Source organism: Zalophus californianus, chromosome 9 (assembly GCF_009762305.2).
Source record: "Zalophus californianus isolate mZalCal1 chromosome 9, mZalCal1.pri.v2, whole genome shotgun sequence".
In the NCBI taxonomy this organism is placed as follows: Eukaryota; Metazoa; Chordata; class Mammalia; order Carnivora; family Otariidae; genus Zalophus; species Zalophus californianus.
In genome coordinates, this window is record NC_045603.1 from 59,666,917 (window position 1) to 59,683,767 (window position 16,851).

Sequence of the window (16,851 nt, forward strand, 5' to 3'; positions counted from 1 at the left end):
TGGCTTGTCTCACCACCTAGAAAGCAATCCTTTAAAACCTCATGGCCTCTGAGGGGAGAAAAAGGCCTTGGAGTGAGAAGATCTGGGTTCAAATCCCAGGACCACCACTTTCTAAATGTGTGACCTCGGCTAAAAGTTACTTTACCTCTTTGAGCCTCAGTTTTCTCATCTGTAAAACTGGGATAATAATACCTCACAGAGTTGTTGTGGAGATTAAATTAGACCACATGTATAAAACATCTACCCTACATATTCAGAGTCACTAATAGACCAATAAACCTTATTCCTTTCCTCCTCTTCCTTTATCTCAAAGCCAGGAAATTTACACTTCTTTTTCTCCTCTTTAGTTTTTGTTTTGTTTTGTTTTTTAAGATTTTATTTATTTATTTGAGAGAGAGATAGCAGGAGAGAGCATGAGTCGGAGGGGCAGAGGGAGAGGGAGAAGCAGACTCCCTGCTGAACCCAGGACCCTGGGATCATGACCTAAGCTGAAGGCAGACACGTAACCAACTGAGCCACCCAGGCGCCCCACTCCTCTTTAGTTTAACACAATGCAAAGCAGATAGAAGGTATTCAATTACTATTTATTGATTGATACTTGAATCCCTTGTTGTACTTAAAATTGGGTTCCCAGGAAATAGCCCCACACCCCCACTCCCATGCCAAGTATTTAGACCTTGTTTGAGGTTTTTTAAATTACTCTAAAAAGAAAAAAAAAAAAAGAAACAAAAATAAATAAAATAAAATTACTCTAAAATGTTCTGAAAGACGGGGCACCTGGGTGGTGCAGTCAGTTGAGTGTCTGACTTCATTTTGCCTCAGGTCGTTATCTCAGGGTCATGAGATTGAGGCCTGCGTTGGGCTAAGAGCTCAGCACAGAGTCTGCTTGGCATTTTCTCTCCCTCTGTCCCTCCTCCCGCCTCTCTAAAATAAATAAATCAATCATTTTTTATAAAAAGTGTTCTGAGAGAACAAGAACAGTTGTTTCAAGAGTAGACAACTGAGTGGAGTATCTTATGCAAAGAACCCTATAGACATACCAATCTACTTACAGAAGGCAAACTTTTCCCACGTCCTGCTCTGCCCTTTATTTGAATTCCCTATAGCTAAATGACGGTGCTCATGGCAACCATGGCTGGGGAGATCAGGGACCTTGTCCACAACCTGTAGTGTTCTGGAGAAAGAAAGGGATGACTGAGGCATAACATAATCTCTGATGGACAGGCCACCATCCCCCCTTCTCTGCTCCAACCTGCTTATTTTCACAAGCAGGCAGAGCCTAAAACTCAGCGCTGCCCAGGAGATACAGGTAGACAAGCTCTTGACAATCTAGAGCATTCATCCCCAACATCAGCAACTGCCAGAAACCCAGGTTCACCATAAAAGAACGGTCAGAAGCCGGCAGCCATGCCCGCACAACATCAAACCCACACAGCTCCCATGACTGCTTCACCCTTAAGTTTGGGCAGAGAGAGGGGGAGATTTCACAACTCTTCTGATCTCAAGGTAAGGAAGTTTTTCTCAATATCTAATTTCAATTCTTCCTGCTAACCAGTTCCCTCTTAATCACAGACCTCTCTCCGTGAAAGGAATCAGTTGTAAGAGAAGCAGCCTGCTCTATGCATTTGAACGCCCTTGTTCCCAGCCTTTGGCTATATATCCTATGTAACAGACTTGTTTCAGCTGATTCAAAAGACAAAAGATGCTGCAGAGGTGTGGGAGGCACAGAGAAATGGTTGTCTTACTCGGGGTACCTGCAGTACCTTACATCTCTGTAGTAAATGGGGACCTGAGCCAGGTGACACAGACATAGAGGAACCAAAAGTTTTCAGAACTAGGAGAAAGGAAAGGCCAGAAAAAGGCAACTCTGAGGGCAGGCAGGGTGGGTGGGGATGGAAGCCATGAATCTTTTTACAAAGAAGTACCTAAGCTCCTGACTGAAGAGGGGACTTGTTTGCACATGGGTCAGTATCTAATTTGCACACTTTAGGTGGATACTTTCCTAGATCTTAGCTTTTTTTTTTTTTTAAGATTTTATTTATTTATTTGACAGAGAGAGAGACAGCAAGAGAGGGAACACAAGCAGGGAGAGTGTGAGAGGCAGAAGCAGGCTTCCCACCGAGCAGGGGCTCAATCCCAGGGCCCTGGGATCATGACCTGAGCGGAAGGCAGACGCCCAATGGCTGAGCCACCCAGGCGCCCCAACCTTAGCTTTTTCCAGTAACGTTTCCCCAACTCTCATAGGTCGGCCAGGCTTCCATGTCTCTCCCTCCCCTCGTGTCTCCGCAGCTCTGCCCTCTCTCTCCAAGAATCCTATCTGACCAGTGCTCCTCTCTCCACAAAATCTCCCCCAGTGCTTTCCTATTCAAATGCTGGCTCGTCTCCCTACAGTATTCCTCAGAGCACCCCCTCCCTTATAAGATCCTGGCTACATCCTTTTCAACAAGAAAGATCTCCCAAGTGGATCCTACTTCGCACTGTTCTATACCTTGATGTCTGTGTCTGGAGTGACAAACTCCTTCAGGCACTCAATGGGACCCATAAGAAATGGGCAGTGAGAGGAGAACACCTGGAAGAGAGAGAAGATAAGTGAGTCGCCAGGACAGCCCCAGTACCTTCAGAGATAGATGGAAACAAACAAAAAAAGGGCCTCAACTTAGATAAGGACCCAGCCAGCCTCCCACACTACCCCTCTCATCGTGCCCCTAGGTGTCCTCCACTCGTCTATCCCCAGAGATCTTCCAGGACCTCTCCCAAATTAAGTTCCTCCTTTCTCCTCAATGCTCACCACATGTTTCCACAACTTCTCATACAAACCCCACCTTCGGAGGAGTCTGTGATTCTGGGGCAGCCCCTTCCCCCCAACTCACCTCCCGAAGTCCCTCTTGGGCCATGGCCCTAAAAGTGAGGATAACTCCAATGATGGTCATGCGCTTCAGCACATTATCAGCCCCTGAGGGGAATGGAGACCATTAGGGAAGTAGAACTTAGGAGAATACTGATGGTTTTCCTTCCGTAGACCCAGCCTATCCCCCAGGTCTCCCCCCAAACCCCTGTCATCCACAAGGCCATTCCCACAGTTCCTTCTCCCATTAGGGAGGTGCTCACCTATCAGCTGGGGCAGCAGAGAAGCCATCAAATCTGCCTTGCTAAAGTTGGATCTGATCTGAACAAGTACATCCATGTTCTCCACCACCAGCTTCTGCAGCCAGGACACAGAGACGTTAAGCAGGAGAAGATAAAACCGTGGTAGCTCTTCCCCCTGGGGGGGTCTCCTACTTCTACCCCTTCCCCAGGCGTGGCTTCCACCCCAGGCCTGGCTTCCATAGTACCTTCAGCTCCACAATCTGAGAGGTCACGTGCCACATCAGGTTCTCACTCAGGAACTTCATGCCATAAGGGCCCAAGAGTTCAGCCAAGGCCCGCATCTCTGCAAGAGAGTTACAGAGGTCCCAGGGGGCTTAGGGGCCACTGGGGCATTTACACCACAGGTAGAGAGTACTTTGAACATTTACAATGTCTTTCATCCAGGAAAGGAAGTGGGAAGTTGGGGAGCAAAAGTGGCCTGAAGTCCTACATTCAGGTGACAGGTCTGGCCTGCCTATGAGACCAATCACCGTCTCCTCTCTGGTACGCACTCAAAGATTTCCCACAAATGATATTTACCTTATATTCTTCTAGGAATCTATACTTTTCCAAGTCCCTTCATGTGGTACCTGGGTTGCTCTTGCTGGGCTAGCTGTACTAACATTATTAGATATAAGACCTTAAACAAGTCACTGATTCTTTCTGAGCCTCGATTTACTTCTCTGTAAAATGAAGAAATTAGTATCTGCACTGAATACTTCACAGAGTTGATATGAGAATAAATAAGATACCATCATAAAAACCTTAGAAACTTATAAAGATATTTATGATTAAAGGATTATTGTTATGATAATTATTGACAGTCCTCTGAAGTATGCGGCACATCATTCTGGTTTAACAGACATGGGAGAATTAAGGGCTTGTCCAAGGTCATTTAACCAAGTCAAGGGATGGTACCTGAAACCTAGCACGATGTCCTACTGCCCCTTACTGTAGGTACCACAACTGGTTCCTTATCTAAGGTTTGGGGTTTTCTATGTTCCCCCTTCCGCTTCCCTCACTGTCCAAATTTTCCTCTCCTTGAGCTACGTTTTCTTTTTCATAATCAACACACAACCCCAGAATCCCAGTTGTTTTTTTCCTCTGAATCCTTCTTCCTCTGGTCTGCCCAGATGCCTTATGGGTCCCTACCCATCCTGCTTCTGGCCCTTTGTGAAGTAAATGAAACCTGCCTGGAGAAATCCCCTGTTAGAAACACTAGAGACAAATCCAAATAGGAAGGAGCTCCAGCGATGATTTTTGGCCATGGGCCATCCCAGCAGAGAAAACCATAAATGACCAAAAGTAACCACAAGAGACCAGTAGCAGAAAAGTGAGTTTAACATAGTCAATAAGAGGTCAGAGGGGAAAGAAATCGAGAACCACCCTCTAGTCCTTGAAGGCAGGACCAGTTGATTTGGGGCTCCACCAAGGACAGAGGAAGTGGAACTGGTCAGAGCCCTGTCTGGATGAAATACGACACATTTTTGGTCTCTCCTATTTACAGTAGGAAGAACTGAGCTGAGAACTAGAAAAAAAGACTTCCCACCTGGTCGACTTACTAATGCTAAAATCGCTGACAGGAAGAAGAGCGGAACTGCCTGCTCTAGAGAGAAGACACACTGATCCACCAGTTTGGATCTGCCAATCCTCCTTACTCTAGTCTTCTCAACTCCAGGCTAGTAACCCTGGGGCATCCTTCTCTTTCCATCTATCTATTTTTACAGTAGCATTGCCCCATCACCATAGTAACTCAGGGAAATTGGGGTGGGGGTGGTATAAGGGGGAACCAGCCTTACCTCCTGCTGCTCATCAGTTGTCAGCAAGACCTAAAGCTGATTTTAGATGCTGCCTACAGTTTGTGGGTGGAGTTGATGAGAGGGGACATCTGAAACCTCCAACAGGCAAAGAGTAGGGTCAGCTTACTGATGGAGTCCGAATGAGGGTAAGAAGGAGATGGAGCTGAACAACAGAACTGTGTACTCTTTCAAAACACCTCCCCCCACACCAAGGAAGGGGAAGAATGGAGAAGGCAGGGTCATGGAAACATCCCCCACCCGCCCCAGACATCATGCAGGATCCATGATTTATATGGAGGTGAGAGGAAGGAGGAAGCAGTATGATAGTTCATCAATCAGTCAGTAACACAAATCCATTAAAAAGGATCTGTATGGCTGCCAGCCCTCTTTAAAAAGGAGAATGACTCCCAGCTCATTCACTCCACAATCCTTACCTGCTGGCCTTGAGACATCAAAGCACTTCTACACAATGGGAAGCAGCACTACATATGATTAAGCACCCAGGTTCTAGAATTTGACTGCCTTGAGTTAAAATCCCAGTTCTAGCATTTATGAATGGGTAACCTTAGGCAAGCTCCTTAACCTCTCTGTGTCTCTGCGTCCTCATCTGTAAAATGGGGGTAATAAGAGTACCTATCTCGGGCGCCTGGGTGGCTCAGATGGTTAAGCGTCTGCCTTCGGCTCAGGTCATGATCCCGGGGTCCTGGGATCGAGTCCCGCATCGGGCTCCCTGCTCCTTGGGAGCCTGCTTCTCCCTCTGCTTCTCTCTCTCTCTCTCTCTCTCTCTCCCTCCCTCTCTCTCCTCCTCTGTCTCTCATGAATAAATAAATAAAATCTTTAAAAAAAAAATTTAAAAAAAAAGAGTACCTATCTCAAAGCCATTGTGAGGATTAAAGGAATTAATACACGTGAACCATTCAGAACTTAGCCCACAATGAATGTCATCTATTATTTTATCGTCATTGTTATACATTAGCAATCCAAGCTCTGGCTAAGTAAGGCCCTAAAATTTATCCCTAAGAAAGAAGATGCCATGACATCAGACCACTATTTAATAATTCCAAATATCAGAATGTCCTCCTTACATTTATCCTTCACCCTTCATTATATGTCCCACTCTTTATTCTGTGTGGAAATGGAAAATATTCACCACCCTTCTAAGAATAAACCCTTTCAGTGACTTGAGTGCCCTTGCCTAGCTCCTACCTCCCTTCATTCTCCTTCTCCACCTGCCACTCCCAGGCCACTCCTCAATTCTGTGCCTCGCTTAGGATCCCTTTATTGTTCCTAACATGTAATCTCACAGAGATGCTGAGGAGCATACAGAATGAGCCTCTGGGAAGGTAGGAGAATTTAGATGAGTTCTGTAGTACCGAGGGGAAAGGCTCAGCTCCTTGACAAGGAGACCAGGCCCTGGACTCACCAGAGATGTCAGAGAACTCCTCTGCACTGAAGTTCTGCTCCCCCTCTCTAGGAAGGCTGATGAAGGCCTGCATGGCTGGGGAGAGGATGATGGTCCCACTACTCGCCTGTCTAAGCAGACTTTCTAGGTACCTACAGGATTGGCCAAGAAAACACACAAGATTAGCATTCAATCCTTTCTCCATCACTCCCTACCACTACCACTGGGCTCAGGAAGAGAAACTCTGCCAAAGGCTGGGGTGCAGAGAAGAGACTCAAAGAAGACAGTAAAACACTCTAATTAACACCCCAAGCTATTGGCTCAAAAACAACTGGCAGTAATGTAATTCAGCTTCTCCTCCAATCTGCAGGTTATTTCACTGGGCTGTCAAATGTAACAGTGTGCACTCCCCTCGCTCAGCCCCTGCTCTTTTTCCAACTATTCTCTTCCCCCCCTCACCCTTGGCCTTTCTCTGTCAGCTAAGACAAGCCCAAACTGACGAGACAAGAAATTCCTACTAACTGGGGTCCTTTGAAACATACTTAGCCTCAACCTCCCCAATGAGAATGTTGGACTGAGAACCTAGGATTCTGGAAGCAGATCCTAAGTCAGACCTCCTGGACAGACAGAAGCCTTGTGAACACTGGTCATTTGGTCTCCAGATATTCCCCCCTGACGTCTGGGGAAGCTTTGGCCTCTAGCCACTGTCAGCAAAGGAGGGCTTGGCCAACCCGTGCCACTCACCCAGCCACTAGCTCTGGGCCTAGGTCCTACAGAAGTCACGAGCTAACCACAGGTGGGCCAAACCCAGCATCAAAGGTAAGTTTTTTTTTCTTTTAATTTGAATTTGTTGTCAAAATTTTGAAACTGGGAGATTTTACATTAAAAATAAGGTTTTAGTGGGCAGTGATCAGGTGGAGGTAAGAGGTGGCTGCCCCCATCAGAGGAGCATGCCCTCTTTAACGGCTCAGTCTCCACCTAACCCACAACATCCATTTACCTCTTCTGACAGGCCCTGTTGGCATTTTTACTTGCAAACTTTGTCTCAGTCTTTCCCCGACTCGGGGTTCTTTGCAGCCTGGCGCCTGCTGAGTTGATATTGGAATAAGAGCGCCACCCAGTGGCTTGGGAAAGTAGGAATCCAGCTCCTTTCCATCCTCAAAATCTCTAAGGAAACATTGCTAATTCCTACTTCCTCTGGTTTTGGAGAGGAGTCCTCCTTCCTGTTAAAAACAATCTGCTAGACTTGACATGGTCATGTCAGAGGTGAGGTGATAGTATTCTGGAGATATGGTGTTAGACAGAATAGTCTTCAGGGAGAGAAGCTGGACAAAAAGAGACAAAAGAGCTTCAGAAACAGGAAGAGAGAGCATTTGAAATTAAAACAGTGAGAATCCAGAAAAGGAAGAGTAGAAACTGGAGATTAAGAGGAAAAAGGTCAGGCGCCTGGGTGGCTCAGTCAGTTAAGTGACTGCCTTCAGCTCGGGTCATGATCCTGGAGTCCCTGGATTGAGTCCCGCATCGGGCTCCCTGCTCGGCGGGGAGTCTGCTTCTCCCTCTGACCCTCCCGCCTCTCATGCGCTCTCTGTCTCTCATTCTCTCTCTCAAATAAATAAATAATATCTTAAAAAAAAAAAAAAAAGAGGAAAAAGGTTAGGGGCACCTGGGTGGCTCAGTTGGTTAAGCGTTTAACTCTTGATTTCGGCTCAGGTCATGATCTCAGGGTCATGATCTCAGGTCATGGGATCAAACACTGTATTGGGCTCTGCGCTCAGTGGGGAATCTGCTTGGGACTTCCCCTCTCCCTCTGCCCCTCCCCCCACTTGCATGAAAGCACGCCCGCACACTCTCTCTCTCTCTGAAATAAATAAATAAATCTTAAAAAAAAAAAAGGAGGAAAATGTCAAGTTGCTACAGAGTAGATGAATGGATGTTACAAGGAAGGTCCCCCATGAACAGAAGCAGATCTGGGTTTGCCCCCACTTACTGCTCTAGGCCTCAAGCAGAAACAAGCCTCTGGGGGTCTATGACCCTGGGAACTAAAATGCCTGGACCCAAGTTCTGACCTGGCAAAGGAAAAAAGGCTAACAAAGAGGTAAGGCGGTGGAAGAGGATAAGCAACACTGACCAATTTGTGTAGAAAGTGGTGATCGTCTGTTCTCCACACGAGTCCAGGGGCTGTGTCTGCTGGAGGAGGGCATTGCGGATGACTCTAGAAACATCTGCACCCACAAACTGGGCCAGTGACTGTATGAAACTGATATACGCTTTGACTCCTGCCAACAGCTCAGAAGGCCTTGCAATCTCTTGGGTCGTGGCGTTGTAGCCAGCCAGCCACACAATGGCTCTGGGTGACAAAAATCATAATCATAGTCACAATATTAAACACGGTAACAGCACACTTATACTATGTTCCAGGCACTGTGCTATGATTTAACTACATGCAATATCTCCTTTAAATCTCATAGCAACCCCGGGCGCCTGGGTGGCTCAGTTGGTTGAGCGACTGCCTTCGGCTCAGGTCATGATCCTGGAGTCCCGGGATCGAGTCCTGCATCGCGCTCCCTGCTCAGCGGGGAGTCTACTTCTCCCTCTGACCCCCCCCCCCCCCGCCATGTGCTTTCTCTCACTCTCTCAAATAAATAAATAAAATCTTTAAAAAATAAAAAATAAAATAAATAAAATAAATCTCATAGCAACCCAATAAGGTAGGTACATTTATCATTCCTGCCCTGCCCTGCTCAAACCCTGCCAAGGCCCCCCATCTCACTCAGAATAAGTCAAAGTGCTTCCGATGACAGAGAAACACCTACACAATCTGCCACTCCCCCAACCTCTCTAACCTCACATATGACCCATCTGCCCCTGGCTCCTTCTGCTCCAGCCCTACTGGCCTCCCCTGTATCCTCTGAACATTGCAGGCAGGCTCCCACCTCAGAGCCTTTGCACTGGCTAGTTCCTCTACCTAGAATGCTTTCCCTAGGTAGTCACACACTTGGCTTCCTCAATTTCTTCAGGAGTTTACTCAAATGTCACTTTTTCAAGCGGGCCTTCCCTGGCAACTTGAGTGAATATACTACATATTCCAAAACAAAACATAGAAGACTAAGGGATTATTCAAAATAATTCTTCCCCTCATTTCCCCTAATTGTTGACTGTAATGCTCAATTCCAATATCAGGAATGTTCCTCCTACTTCAGAGGGCAATGGAAAGAGAGGCACAGTAGAAGGAAGGGAATCTATTTTATCAAAACCTATTTATGGCAGGAACTTTGAACTCACTGTTTATTACCTTTCATTCTGTACCAATTCTCAATTACAGGTAATTCTCATTATAAGGTAAATATCATTATCCTTATTTACAGGGTTGGAAACTAAGGCTTAAACAAGTCAGAACCCCTGTTCCAGGGTCTTAGCCGAGGGCCAGGATGTCAACACAGGTCTGCTGACTGCAAAAGTCCCGCTCACTCTACTAAGCCAGTGGTGATCAGTTCTGGTTGTTTCCCAAAACCACCTGTAGAAGTGTTGGACCCTTCTTGTTAGTGGATTTTAATAAAGATACTTGAGACCTATGCCAGATCGACTGTATCAGAATGACCACCAAGATGAATCAGATAAATCTAACAGAACCCAACTTTCAGAACGATCATAGGCTAACATAGAAGACAATGAAAGAGTGGTACCTGTTGAGTCTGGCCTCCAGATGGCTGCTGAGATACTCAGAAGGGAAGATGGTGTGTTCAAACACAGAGAAGCTGTGTACATGATTCATTGTCAGTGCCAATTCTGTCAAGTTTAAGTGTAGCTTGTCCATGCTGGGAAATTGAGAAAGTAAAATGAGCCTTGATTACGGGTCTGACACTACCTGCTAATACCTTGGAAGGATTTGTCAGGCCCATGACCCTTAGACCCTTTCATCTTCTAGGACACCTAGACCAGTACATACTGATGCTGCCTTCAAAGGCAAAGGAGAAAATTCACATGTAAGTGCTTTTCCCTCTCTGTCATTCCCCACCACCACCTCCACGTTCTCTTGCTGTATCACCTTCCCTCTTCCCTGCTGTCTCTTCTTTGAGGCGTGCCCACCTAGCCCTCAAGGGCCCAGGTCCTCACTTGGTGACAATGCTGCGGTTCTTCCGGTGACTCTCAGCTCCTGGCTTGTCCCTCTCAGGCTCTCCTTTTCTGGGGGTCTGCTTCTGCTTCATGATTTTCTTATTCTTGGCCTTGCTGATGGTAGTGGCACAGTGCTTAGGTAGAAGCTATAGGAACAAACACAAGTGAGTAGAGACATGAGATTCCTTCCTAGAACTGACAAGAATCCCATCTAACAGGCCCTCCACTAATGTCTCTTCTTTCATTTTTCTACCTGTCTCTCTTTCCTTCCAGCATCTCTTTCTCTAATGGGGGCCCATTTGAACTGCACCCACTTCTTTCAGTTTTCACTAAATACCCCTCAAGGTTAGGGCTCAAAGTCTCAAAATGGCAGTGTCTTTTATGGATCAGATCATCAAGTCCCCACCCACATCCTGAGAGAGAGTCTGTCCTGATGGAAAAATTCAAGTAAAAGGATAGGTTCTAAGAGCTCCACTCAACTGCGCTTTCTTGGATCTTCCAACCTGAGGAGACAGTTGTTTTTTGCTTATATGGAAAAACCATCTACAATTCCTCATGTTCTGTCCCATGGAGTCAGCTACCCATACTAGCACAGCCCGCCAGAGACTCAGAGCTCACAACATGACCAGCACTGTCTTTCCACCTTTTTTTTTACAAGATAGCATATTTCTTGCTAGTTAGTTTAAACACCAATTCTGCATTCCTTCTCTTCACCAAGATACCCAGTCAGCTGCACAGAAAATGTAAGATAGAATTATATATTCCTGTATCTCCTTCAAGGTAATCATCTTAGAATTCTCTCCATTTAACCCAATGCTGCTGAGCATGTGCAGAGCATGTCTGGAAACTCTCCATTCAGAATTACTCTCAGAACAGCATAAGAGCCGTGAGAAAACTGGTTTTGTTACTTCACAGTCACACTAAAAGATGTGACACTAAAGATATGTCAACCCTGAAATGGTGCCAAAATGTCTGTGGTTGATTCTGAAAGTAGTAAAAGACGTAACTCCATTAGTAATGGCAACATCACCAATTATTTTTTGGAAATGATAACTTTGGAGGGGGCGATACTCACTTGGTTGCAAAAGTTCTGGTGTGTGTGAAAACAATTACTCATATCATGTTTTCATCATCCTTGATAGAGCATTGAGCAAATCTCTTTAACTGTGTCCCTTGCATGTAGTAGGTATTCAAATGGAGTGATGAGTATACTCATAATCATACTTGTTTGCCTATATTCTTTGCATTCATTTTTTAAATTTCTTTCTAACATGTATTTGTATTCCTTTTTCCCTTAAATCAGGACATTCCCCAAGGGCAGGGATTGTATAACTTCCTTCTGGGGCCCATCCCAAAACCCAGCACAGAGCTTAGTGGCCAGTAAGTACCAAATAATATAGCAGCTAACATCTATTGAGAGTCGTGTACTAAATATTTAACATACTCAACTTCATTTCATCTCTATGATACCTCTACAAAGGAACAATTTTTATCCACATTTTACATATGAGAAGATGGAAAGGTTATGTAAGTAATAATATTAACTGTCCATATGTATACACAACACACACGCACATCCTGGCTCATCCTTCTCCCAAAGTTGCTACAAAGCCTGACTCAAACCCAGGAAGGGTAGGTAGTCTAGGAAACCTAAAAGACCCCAGGGAAACAGCAGAAGCAGCTCCTCATTTTCAAATTTTCTGAGATTTAGATTGAGCTCATCGTGACCAGGTGCTGTGAGTCAGTCAAGGGAAGGGAGAGAGGGGAAAACAACCAGATAAGGACAAGAAAGCAGCCCTGAGGATAAACACAGAGGAGAGGCCTGGAAATGGTTACAGAGCCCCAGATCAGGGTGCAGATGGACAGAAAGGTGAGACAAGATGGGTGATGTCGGGGGGGCGGGCACTGTCCTAACTATGTGTACACAGGGCAGAGAGAGGAGGGGAAAGAAATCAGATAGTTAACTCATCTCTCGGAACTCTTCAAATGAGAGCACTGATTTTGCTGGTGTGCAGCTGTTCAAATAAGAGTATTTTTAGATACATCTATCTAGTCCTGAGGGAGCAAAGACTGAAGGATTACACAAAGAAAAGAAACCTGCCATAAACTCAAGTACACAAAAGCCCTAGCCCTACTTGGAAGAAAAGGTTAGAGAACTTGGCGTTTGAGAGAAAGACGAGGTAAACAGAGGAAACTGAATCAGAGACAGAAGTCTGAGCCTACCTGCTCGCTCAGGTTTCGTTGTTCAGCACAGATCTCCAGGACGCAGTTGCTGGTCTGCTTGGCCAACTCTTCCAGGAAGGAGTTGCAGTGATGAAGGCCATGGTTCTTCAGGTGGGGGTACTTTGGGAAAGAGGAAGCAAGGAAGAAATTGTCATCACCAAGACAGCCTCTTCTTCCTCATAATCTGCTCTGATCCCTGGCCTGAGCCACCACTCCTTCTACAGAAGAAGAAACTCAGACCCAGAGAGAGGACACATTCTACATCAAGCTGAGACATTTAGGGACATGTGCCACATACCTATGTACCCTTCTTATGACCAAAACCAGCACTTGGAATTGTGTTTTGGGGAATAAGGATAAGATGTGATTAGAAGGATGGCAGGGCTTGGCGTCCAGGGTACGCACCTCCTCTGGGCACATCTCATGAGTGCAGTGGACAAAATGAGCACAGATCAGGGGGAAAGCGATGGCATAGCGCAACATGGAAGGTTCCTCCAGGGTCATAGCAAACATCTTCTCGAAGGTGCGGAGATGGAAGCTGAAGAAAAGGGGGAAGGAGACTTAGAACCAAGGTTCTAAGGTTGAGGTGCTGGTCCCTTTGAGGTGGAAAGAATATCTATTCTTTCAACAAATATTTATTGATCTTCACCCCTCCCTCCATTTCCACACACTTGTTTGTTTGGTTTGTTTTTTTTTAAGTAAGCTCTACGCCCCACATGGGACTTGAACTCATAAACCTGAGATCAAGAGTCATATGCTCTACCGACTGAGCCAGCCAAGTGCCCCACATTTCCCTACTCTTAAGGTAAACAGGAAACCAAGAAACTTAACCCTTTTAGACTTTTATACTGGACCCCATGGCAGTTTAGTGCTAATCTTCTTCCCTTCCCTTGTACAAAATCTGCTATTCTTCCCTCAGAACCTCTATGTGATCTGGGCCATTCTTCCTAATTTAGAAGTCCTTGAGTAATATTAATCCACATCCCTCCCCAAATTTGCCCACTCAGGCTCCAGAAAACTTTCTCAGGTTAATTCCATGATGCTAATCTTTCCTCAACCCTATAGCCTCTCAACATCATGCACTCTTTATATGCTTTCTTATGTTTGCAATTAATACGTTGATGTCCTTTTCACATGTGAGTGTTGTATCTCCCCACCAATACTGAATGCAGAGAGCAGAGTCAACATCTTGTGTTGTTTGTTTGACCTACCAAATGATAGAGTTATGTACAACAGTGGTCACTTGATAAATGCTGAATGATACCTAAGGAAGACAAACTAAGTTTCATTCTCCAAAGGCCCTAGTCTCCAGCTCTCTCAATTATTTTCAGCTCTCTCTACTAAAATTCCACATTTCCTATGTCTCTTTTAAATCACAATGTCCCAAGAATAAAAACAAGCTAAAGAAGGTTCCAAAGATAACAGTGTGGGAAAAGCCAAAGTGGTGAATTATCCCAGATAATTATCCTAAAGAAAGCCAAAACAAGAGGAAACCACCCTCAAATTCCTATCAGTTGGTAGAAGCTGGAATGAGTGGGTTGGAGCATCTGCGTCTAAGGAGGTATCAAAGAAAAAAGGTTTTCCCATCTGTAGGAAGGAACTGCTGTTCTCCACAGAGGCCAGGGAAGAGATCAGGTCAAATGATAGAGAGCTCTGAATGAGGACATACCAGAAAGTAGACAAGTCAGAAGTTTCCACCAGTATATTCTCTACTGAGTCCAGCATTCGGGAATGAAAGACAATGAGATTCATCACCTTGGCTAAGTCAGGGTTCTCGTGCAGGTGCAAGGGAGCCTTAGCCACACTGGTATATGCCTATGGTTGGAGTCAGAAAAACGGGGGAGAAGAACAAGATAAATGAGGGCTGCCTGCCTTGGAGCTACGGTTCGGCTAGGGTTTGTCCTGCTAATCAGCAATTTTCTTTTATTTTTTTTTTAAGATTTTATTTATTTATTTGAGATAGAGGGAGAGAGAGGGAGTGAGAGCATAAGCATGGGAGTGGCAGGCAGAGGGAGAGGGAGAAGCAGGCTCCCCACTGAGCAGAGAGCCCGACCTGAGCCGCAGGCAGATGCTTAACCCACTGAGCCACCCAGGTGCCCCTCAATCAGCAGTTTTCAACATTGAATCACTCTATACAGGAGAGATTAGGAAATAAAAGGAGAAGGGATTGTTGCAGAGGAAGAACCCTCAGAATGGGAAACCATGAACAGGAACAGACCTACCTGTAGACGGAACCAGTCCAGCCTCAAACCAGAGAATTCAAATTTCTCTCCACTCTCAACTGTAAGAAAAATAGAAGTTTAAAAGAAAATAAGAAAACAGCACCCTATATCCTACTCCACAGAAGGGTAGGTCCTTTTCAAAGTCATCTTGTCCTATTCCCTGGCTTGAGATCAGTATTTCTAGAACAAAAGATGTTCACCCTTATATAGACTTTTCTTCCTCCACGTCCCTCCAATTACCTTGTTTGAGATTCAGGGAGGAGAGAGTACTGACGAATGAGGACATTATAATGGACTCCTCCTCAGGACACACAGACAGGTTCTAAAAGAGAAGTTGGAGTTGCCATCAAGTAGGTAGAGGTTCCACCAGGATATAAACAAGGACCACAAGGCTCACTCAGTACATGAAGGTATAAGAACTGCTAAGCGCCACAAACAGAAAGAGCTAAGCAAGAGATGGAGGGAACTCCCTGGCTTCCCTGCCATGTTAACACCCAATTTCTCTTTATTTTTCTCTTCTATTTTTATGTAGCTTCATGTAGGAGGAAAAAAAAAAAGACCACGGAGATTATTAGTCTTTTTTTTTCCATCTTTTAACAAATGTAGAGAGGAAAATCGGGCTTTTTGACACACAATCTACAGGGCATGAATTTCAGCCAGGGTGGCCCCCAAGGGGAAATGACTGGGGATTGCCCTGACATTTCCAAAGTAGAGGCAACTGAACTTACTTGAATGATGTCACTGAGTACAAGAGCATCAAATCTAGCCAGGTACTGAAGGTGATATTGCTGTATCACTTTGATATGTCTTCGGACCAGAGCCCTAATCTCCTCCAACAAGAAAAGCAGTTCTGCAATGCTCCTGCAAAGTCGAGGATGAGAACAGGGAGATTGTGAGACCAGAAATATCACCTGAGACAAAGGCAGTGCAGACACTGAGACCTCCTGAGGTCATTGGATGTCTCTCTGTCCCTTTCCCCCATCCATCAAAGGTCAAGATTCTTAACCATGTCGAGTACTAACGAGTCAGCATAGTCCTCAGGGGTCTTTGTCTTGGTGACGTTTTCTGTGTGGCGAACCAGCCAGGTGACCTCATCACGAATGAAGGACAGGGCCATGAAAACATAAAGGGCCTAAGGAGAGGACAGGGTCTATGAGAATTTTCAACCTGAAAAACAGATTTCAAAGCACAGAGAACTATCATGATAATACGCATACAGATACAATTGTGTAGCCCCATCAGCAATAGTGTCCAAAAATAAACCCAGAGACCCACAAAAAACCATATGAAACAGAATCAGACATGTACATATGTTGACATTAGCTCATAGCCGATACTTTTTCAGCCCTATTAAATCTTAGAAATATTTACTAGGCATTTATGTGGTTTGGAAAAAAAAAAAAGCAAGCTCTGTCTTCAATTAGTTCACACGCAAATAGAGGATAAGATAAGTACACAAATAGCTATGATATACTACCCCCTGATGGTGCCCAAAAAAGAGATCCAAAAAGTTTCAGGGTACTCCGAGAAGATTCAAGGGAATCAGCATATACATATACAAACAGATCACGAAAGACTCAGAAATGCAAAAACCCATGAATGCCAAGTCACTCCCCCCCACATAGAGCCTTTTATCATTGGTCATCATGCCCCTGCCAACATTTCTTCTTTCCTCTTGCCTTGGGACCCAGTAGTCCTGGCTCGTCAGTTAATACACTCTCCAGCTCCTTCACTGCCATCCGCAGAAATTGGCGCCGCTGACAATGAAACTGGCCACTAAGGAAAGAAAGTGGAAACTAGAGAATAATGCCTCTCCTGTCCTTAAAAATCCTCCTAAGGCATTTAGGAAGGGATGTCAGGTAGGAAGGACATTCAATGCTACAGTTAGACTCGGTAAGAAAACATACGGAAACTGTGGGGCAGCAGCAAGTTCTTGGGTTGAAGCAATAAAGCTGTACAGAGACCC

General features: G+C 45.2%; 1 protein-coding gene across 4 annotated transcripts in view; it reads right to left on the minus strand.

The window, feature by feature from the left end:
• Positions 1-16,851, minus strand: part of NCKAP1L (NCK associated protein 1 like) — a 41,210-nt gene that overhangs the window by 8,810 nt on the left and 15,549 nt on the right. For all 4 annotated transcript variants that reach the window (XR_003519928.1, XM_027594147.1, XM_027594146.1 and 1 more), the window contains 16 exons: positions 16,565-16,661; positions 15,908-16,017; positions 15,614-15,746; positions 15,126-15,207; positions 14,886-14,944; positions 14,333-14,478; positions 13,069-13,201; positions 12,664-12,783; positions 10,441-10,586; positions 10,011-10,142; positions 8,456-8,674; positions 6,349-6,479; positions 3,333-3,430; positions 3,109-3,202; positions 2,871-2,953; positions 2,489-2,569 (listed from right to left, as the gene is read on the minus strand). Coding sequence is in view for 3 of the 4 variants with exons in the window: in XM_027594147.1 (XP_027449948.1) it covers positions 2,489-2,569; positions 2,871-2,953; positions 3,109-3,202; positions 3,333-3,430; positions 6,349-6,479; positions 8,456-8,674; positions 10,011-10,142; positions 10,441-10,586; positions 12,664-12,783; positions 13,069-13,201; positions 14,333-14,478; positions 14,886-14,944; positions 15,126-15,207; positions 15,614-15,746; positions 15,908-16,017; positions 16,565-16,661 (1,864 nt within the window). In the remaining variant the exon portion in view is untranslated. The remainder of the gene's footprint in view (positions 1-2,488; positions 2,570-2,870; positions 2,954-3,108; positions 3,203-3,332; positions 3,431-6,348; positions 6,480-8,455; positions 8,675-10,010; positions 10,143-10,440; positions 10,587-12,663; positions 12,784-13,068; positions 13,202-14,332; positions 14,479-14,885; positions 14,945-15,125; positions 15,208-15,613; positions 15,747-15,907; positions 16,018-16,564; positions 16,662-16,851) is intronic.